This window comes from Myotis davidii, unplaced genomic scaffold (genome assembly GCF_000327345.1).
Source record: "Myotis davidii unplaced genomic scaffold, ASM32734v1 scaffold1324, whole genome shotgun sequence".
Classification (NCBI taxonomy): Eukaryota; Metazoa; Chordata; class Mammalia; order Chiroptera; family Vespertilionidae; genus Myotis; species Myotis davidii.
In genome coordinates, this window is record NW_006295055.1 from 118026 (window position 1) to 126077 (window position 8052).

The 8052-nt window shown below is 34.8% G+C and overlaps 1 protein-coding gene across 1 annotated transcript in view; it reads right to left on the reverse strand.

The window, feature by feature from the left end:
- Positions 1-8052, reverse strand: part of TLL1 (tolloid like 1) — a 185106-nt gene that overhangs the window by 53215 nt on the left and 123839 nt on the right. Inside the window, exons 15-16 of the mRNA XM_015567762.1 lie at positions 5988-6148; positions 2475-2655 (exon numbers count right to left, since the gene is read on the reverse strand). Coding sequence (XP_015423248.1) covers positions 2475-2655; positions 5988-6148 — 342 coding nt within the window. The remainder of the gene's footprint in view (positions 1-2474; positions 2656-5987; positions 6149-8052) is intronic.

Below are 8052 nucleotides of genomic sequence, written 5' to 3' on the forward strand. Positions count from 1 at the left end.
CGTGACACTAAGCAGCTGACTCCCCGGCTGCTTTATCTGTCAGATGAATGTAACAAAGAGAATGCCACAGCCTTATTGTGATTATGAGAGGTAATGTGCGTCTGCATAGAAAGTTCTCAAAATGGCAGCTATCTGACGGCTCGGGGTTCAACTTCCCCTGGAACTTCATTGTTCAGCGTACTTTACTACCAACACGCCACCAAGCAATTTAGGTTAGGCTCTAGCAAAATGAAGTGTTGTCACCTAGTTGACTTATAATTTTTAAATACATCACTGATAAATACTAAAAACAGAGACAATTTCTTAAAATCATCTGCATCAGTAAATGTGATTTACAGAAAATGAAGTATTATGAGCTTTAGTACTAAGGTACTCAGACAATTTTACAATTATAGGACTACATAGAGACTGGAGTAACGACTATGTTCGCCCTGTGCTGAGAACAGTATCTTTTGTATGTGCCCTCATATCTGTATTACAGGGGTCCTCAAACTTTTTAAACAGGGGGCCAGTTCACTATCCCTCAGACCGTTGGAGGGCCGGACTATAGTTTAAAAAAAAACTATGAACAAATTCCTATGCACACTGCACATATCTTATTTTGAAGTAAAAAAAACCAAAACGGGAACAAATACAATATTTGTATTTGCATGTGGCCCGCGGGCCGTAGTTTGAGGACCCCTGCTTATAAGAATTAAAGTAGCATGCCTTATATTTCAATAGTACTGTTCTAAAGACACGAACAAATAACCTGTCTTTCTGATTAGGAAAGTTTTTCCTGGCCAAAAATATCAGAGCGTGAATTTTAAATATTATGGTAACTTTAAATTTAATTGTGCTTTGTCACCAGTATACATAACATGCACCTTTTAAAAAAAGTATTATTAAATAAAATGAATAACTAATTTAATGTGAGAGGGATCCTGAATAATATTAATATGATTATCAAATGTATTTATTTTATAATTTCAATTTTTAAAATGAATTAATTTGGTGGCTCTAAGATAAGAAGCCTTATCTCCAATGACTGGAAACCTAAAATTTGCAGCATCCATATTTTTAAAATAGTGAAGACTAAGGAAGTCTTTTTTCACTGAAATAGGATACTAAACGTCTACTTTGAAGAACATAAATCTTAAATGAATGCCTCAGAACAATTTTTAAAAGGCAATTAAATCTGGGGGAAGGAAGCGAATGAGAATAAGGGAATCAAATCCATTGTATTTTGAATGTACTTTTGTGTATGACTTGAAGCTCAATGGAGCTTGTGAACCATTAACTTCAATTACACTGAAGACTCCAAACAAATCATTGCTATTGTAAATCTCATTAATTTTAAACACATGGGGACTGGAATAAATGGACTTTGAATTAACTCAATCCAAATTACCTAATATTAAAATATAATTGGAATTCAGTTGTTGTAAATTGCTTCCTAGTCTGAAAGGCAGAACAGATTGCTATACTAAGGTTTATTACAATTTTATCTAGCTTTAAAATTTCATAATAATATTTCTATTAGTTATGAAATGGGAAACCAAGGTAATTTTACTGATGTTTCTATATATTTTCTTAAAACTTGGGAACCTTTTATCGAATTTCAGCTCTTTAAGAGAGAAATTTTACTGTGAGTTCATTAAACTATTAAATTCCAAACACAGAAGTGTCAAATGCTAAATATATCTACTAATACATTGTTTTTAGTAAAATGATAATTTCTTTAGTTCTAAGTCTCTTCCTGCAATCACTTCTATGGTGATGAGGCAAAATGTGATTTTAATATCAGCTAATAATAAGGATACATATATAATAATAAAAGAAGTATATTGCTAAATAGTAAGAATTAAAAAATAGGTTTCTAAAATGAGACCACAGCCCTGACCATTTTGCTCAGTGGATAGAGTGTCGGCCTGCGGACTGAAGGGTCCCAGGTTCGATTCTGGTCAAGGGAATGTACATTGGTTGCGGGCACATATCCAGTAGGGAGTGTGCAGGAGGCAGCTGATCGATGTTTCTCTCTCATCAATGTTTCTATCCCTCTCCCTTCCTCTCTGTAAAAAATCAATAAAATATATTTAAAAATAAATAAAATGAGACTACATATTCTAAAAACAAAGATAAATTATTTTGAAAAGGTCTGACAGTTTTTGGACGTTTGGTATTATTATCCCCATCCATTTGTAAAGAGTGAGGTCACTGTATGAAAATACTATTATAGTAATTTCGTATTACTTATACCAGCCTTTACCATGTTTTATTAGTTTATATAATATCTAAGTGTTTGAGAGCTACATTTCAATAGGGCACCTATTATTAACATTCTGCTTTTACGTACAAAATTGTTCATCATAGGATAAATGTTCATGCATTCTCTGTACCTCCAAGTTACTTTCATGGAAGAGGGAACATCATTATTTAAGCCAATCCACCTTGAAAATGTGTGATGTGCACAGGCAGCTGGTGAGTACTGATACCTGAGAAGAAATGCGCTTTGAAGCCCTTCTTTGATACAGTGTTGTCAGATTTGAACTCAATTCTCATGTTGTTGAGCTGGGATGTGATCACTTCCGGTACTTCAGCACCACAAAATTTGCCATGCAATTTAGAATCAGAGGAAAGGCCACTCCAAATCTCCACATAATCGTATTTGCAAACCTAGTAAAACACACACATGGTTATTATAGTCACGAGATTTGGAAGTATCAGATAACTGACATTTTTTTAAATTTTCTTTTTTTTATTGCTTAAAGTATTACAAAGAGTATTACATACGTCTCCTCTTTTTCCCCGCCTTGACAATCCCCCAGCCTCCCCAGTGTCTTATGTCCATTGGTTATGCTTATATGCATACAAGTCCTTCGGTTGATCTCTTACGCCCCCCCCCTTCCCGCCCTAATTTTATTTTTCAATTACAGTTGATATTCAGTATTATTTTATATTAGTTTCAGGTGCACAGCATAGTGGTTAGATAATCATATACTTTACAAAGTGGGCCTCCCAAAATTTCAAGTATCCACTGCCACCATATTTGGTTATTACAATATTATTGACTATATATCCTATGCTGTATTTTCCATTATATTGGAATTGATAGGTAACCAAAAATATCAAGGAAAGGGACCAACTCTGAGACAAAAATATGTGCTTGTTTATATATATTTATAGCATATATCTTATATCTCTTTTTAAATGTTCAAATATTTAAGTTTTCACTAGGAACTGTGAAAAAATTTGTCATATACCATCTTATTCAATGCTGACAACAGCTACATGAAATTTAGTCCATGAAGTAACCATTAGCAATAGACGTGATCTTTTCTATTGTAAAGATGAGAAAACTGAGGCTCAGAAATTTTATATAACTTGCGCAAACTTATACATCTTATACATTGCAGTGTGGTGATTGATAACATGGAATTTGGCTTGGTCCAGAGATGCCTCCCAGAAACTTCATTCTAACCAGAACAGCACTCTTAGGAAATTTCAAAGTAAGACACTGGTATATAATAAAAAGGTTCCTTTGCCTTTCAAACTTATCAAACAAACTGATATTTCTTTTTTTAAGAAAATATTTTTATTCATTTCAGAGAGGAAGGGAAAGGGAGAGAGAGATAGAAACATCAATAAGAGAGAATCATTGACCGGTTGCCTCCTGCACACCCAGGATTGGGGATTGAGCCCATAACTCGGGCATGTGCCTTTGATCAGAATCGAACTCGGGACCCTTCAGTCTGCAGGCCAATGCTCTATCCATTGCGCCAAACCTGGCAGGACCAAACTGATGTTTCTTAATTTCTTTGAGTTGCTCGGCAGCATTGGTGCAGAACTACAAACAACAATAATTCTATAAAGTGGGATGGAGGCAGACATTTATACTAACAAGAGATAGAATTTATATGTAATATACAAACACCACCAAAGTGGCAGAAGCTAAGTGAATGCCAGGTATTCTTAAGCAATCTTATGGCCACTAACAGATGTTTCCATAACACAATTCTAAAGTTTCGACAGAGCACACTGAAGAACACATCTTGCATGAATGACCTTATTACAAAAATGTGTAATTAGCAAGTATAACAACGCATATGTTTGAACCCTGGGGTATGATCTGTACCTTGTAATATGTCAACTCAAATTACTGGTTCTTGGGGTTTTAATTAGGTGATAAATTAGCAAGATATTGCTAGAAAAAATGAAATAATTTTTCTATCTACTTTGTTACAGCTGCAACTTTTGTTTAGAGAGGCCTCTGACATTGGATAGGAGAATGTAACCAAGGCCACAGTTGTTTGACATTGACTTTCTTTTTGGATATCCATTTAATGAATAAAATAACTAAGTTTTAGCTAAACTCAGTATTCTATACAGTCAGGTTTTTGCGCATGCCTTTATTTTAAATAGTTAAGACATCCAACAATGAAAATACACAGAATTTTGTAACATCCTTCCACACAGGGACATCATTATAAGTTTAAGACTCTGAGATATGTTACTGAGTCTGAATAGGTTTTCCATGAATAAAGGCCATTATCACGGGAAAAATGCTTTTCAAACACAAATCTCCATTTACTTAGAGCCACCTCCCCCACCCCACCCCGCGCTTCCTACTGAATATAAACTTCTAGCCTTCTTAGGAACATTTATCAATGAATGAATCAAAACGTCCTATCTGCCACAACCAATAGCTCTAAGGAAAAATGAAAGAATAGAAGTCATTCAACACAAAGTTCATATCAAACCACAGCACTGGTAGGGAGATTCCCATTTTCAAAAAGTGTCACTCATATGAAAGCTCTTCTAAAAATACTATAAAAATTATTTTCGCCCTGACTGGTTTGGCTCAGTGGATAGAGCATTGGCCTGCGGACTCAAGGGGCCCCGGGTCAATTCCGGTCAAGGGCATGTACCTTGGTTGCGGGCACATCCCCAGTAGGGGGTGTGCAAGAGGCAGCTCATCGATGTTTCTCTCTCATCCATATTTCTAACTCTCTATCCCTCTCCCTTCCTCTCTGTAAAAAAAATCAATAAAATATATTAAAAAGATATTTTTGTCATTCAAAGGTCCTCTACATTTCATATAAGACTAAAGGAAAAGAATGTTCCATGTGAATAAAGTATGTTGTGAATATAAACTGTGGCCTTTCCCATCATAAAATGTATACATGATGTAAAGAAGATCTCAAAATGTCCAGTGAGCCCTAACAGTCTACAGTTCTCTGAAATACAAATGTTAATCACATTTCAGACTTTAATTTCCTTTAAGGAAACACAAAAATCAGCAACTTTTTTACCTTGAAGCCATTAGTAAGAGGTTTAAAATCACACAGAAGCGCCTTTCAAATAAATCATTTCATTTGTTTAAATGTGGTCACCTGACAGAAAACTGTACCTTCACTACAGTAAGTTTTTGTAAAGGAAAGATAGCATCAATTAAATGCATTTTAATTGAGGTTAAAAATATTAATTTTGTAAATCAAAGACAATATCAACTAAAGGTACCTTTTATTAAGGGTAAAGTATTAACCTTCCCTTATTTGTGAACAGGGAACACATTCATAATAAAATACTAGTTATGTAATGAAAACTTATCCATTGCCACAAGTCAAATATACTGGCTTCTCCCAAAAGAATATTTTTGTTATGACTCAACCAGTGGATTTTGGTTTATTTTCATTTTAGAAAAGTCCATGTGACATGAAGCTGACCTTAATGTTCTCAAAATTCTTTAATAAATCACAAATGCTGCATATTAATACATAAAATAAAAAGTAATTTTCAGTCTCCCTGAAACAGTCTAAAATATTATCCAAGGCCAACAGGAATTATAAGCAGTTGCAGAAATGAGCAGTACAGCAAAGAAAGACTACAATATCTATATCATGTACCACCAAAATACATTCTTTCTTTCCTTACATTTTTAGTTTATCAGTTTGCCTCAGGAAATCCAAAAACACAATAGAAAAAAATTAGATTTGTTATTCACTTACTTCATTGCCCTCCAATTCAAAAAACTCAAACTTCACAGAAATTCTGTACTGAGTTGGAGCAACCACTTGCCACACACAGTTTTTATTAGGAGGGTACTCCTTGGGCCAACCTGGAGTGGTTATGGTGCCATTAAGTTTGGTAAGAAGTCCACCACAAGCCGCTAGAAGAAAAGAAAAGGAAACAATTTTTCCTTAACAAAGTCATCTTAGCACCTTCCCATTGATAACCCAACATCTCAGCATTAAATTTCAATCATCTTTCAGATTTTTCAAGATGTAGAGTATTGCAGTCTCTGTTCCTTAGACTTTAGTACAACTATTTTAATCATCTAGTCCCACTTATAAACTGCTATTTCGTAGCATTGGAACCAAGCAAAGTATGGTTGTACTACAGCATTTAGATCATTTTAAAGTTGGGTGATCAATATAAGGAAAACTGGGTGTCTGCATCCTTGTCTTTTAAAAAAATATATTTTATTGATTTCAGAGAGGAAGGAAAGGGAGAGAGAGAGAGAAACATCAATGATGAGAGAATCATTGATTGGCTGCCTCCTGCATGCCCCACATTGGGGATTGAGCCTGCAACCCGGGCATGTTCCCTTGGCCGGAATCAAACCAAGGAACCTTCAGTCCACAGGCCGACGTTCTAACCATTGAGCCAAATCAGCGAGGGCTCATTGTCTCTTAAATGGCTATAATAATATCTACACCATATGGTAGTTGTGAGAATCAATGAAAAGTACAGGTAAAGCACAATGGGGTCTGATGCTGTAGGACCACCATCAATTGGTTATTTCTTTATGCTCTTTTTTCCCAACACAAGCAATTCTTGAAAAAAGTTGTCTGTGTAGCAAGCAAGATAACCTATACTAAATAGAACATAGCTATTATTAAAAAAATCCAATTAGAAGTATTTTTTCCCTTTTGGATGAGCTATTTAAAAGACGTACTATTTATGTTACCCTTCTTCCTCATTGAGAGGGAGTTCAGCAAAAATCAGGGAATCCAAAAGGAAGCTGAGTGAAAAGAATATGTATTGTATTTGGTTTACAAATAATTCCTAGGGAGTCAAGAGTTACCTAAAGTAACTGTTCTCTGCTTTCATTGCCTGTGTTTGTGTGTTAGTGTGAGTGTGAGTGTGTGTGTGTGTTTGTATGTTTATGTGTGTGTGATGGGGCAAAAGTAGGTTTACAGTTCTAATATATGAAACTTTATTCTTATATTATTATTTATTATTGTATTATTTTTATATGAACACTGTAAACCTATTTTTGTCTCTCTATCTAGCCATCTATATACACACACACATACACATATATACACATATATATATATACAAACACACACACACACACACATATATCTTAAGCTTAAACTTTTAAGAAAAAACAGAGTCCTTGATCTTATAAATAGGTCACTGGGGTGTGGCATTTATTCATTAAACAAATAATTCTGCCCCTTTGCCACTTTTTATGTCCTCTGCTACAGATACAATAGAGAACAAGGTGTTCATGTGTAGGGAGCTTACATTTTTGTTGGAAACAAAAATACCCTCAATACATACATAAACATGGATAACATTAAAATGTCTCAAGTTTTATGAAAATGATTTTGGTAGAAACCTTCAGAGAGGAAAAAATGAGGAACAGAATGGAGGAAGCAAATCAATTTATGTATTTTGCCTGTTACTCGAGCATGAGGCCTTCAGTGTGGAACAGGGGAAACGGAAGAGTCAGCTTTAACTTCTGAAGGAAGAGATCATAGGACATCGCAACAAAACACCGTACGAGAAATCTCATCTTAGAATTACAGAGGAAATGCAGAAAACATGACAAAATGTCTTTGTTTAGGAATCTTTTATTAATAACGTGTATTCAGTTCCTGCTTTATGTCTGACTGTGCTAGATGCTGGAAATACAAAGATGACTAAGAGTCAGGGCTCTGCAGTTCAATAAGGGAGACACACCATAAATTATGTTTAAGAAAAGGTAATAGTAAGTGATAGATGAATGGACAGGAGGATAAAAATATAGGTTCAGAGAGAAATAAAAACAGAAATAAATAG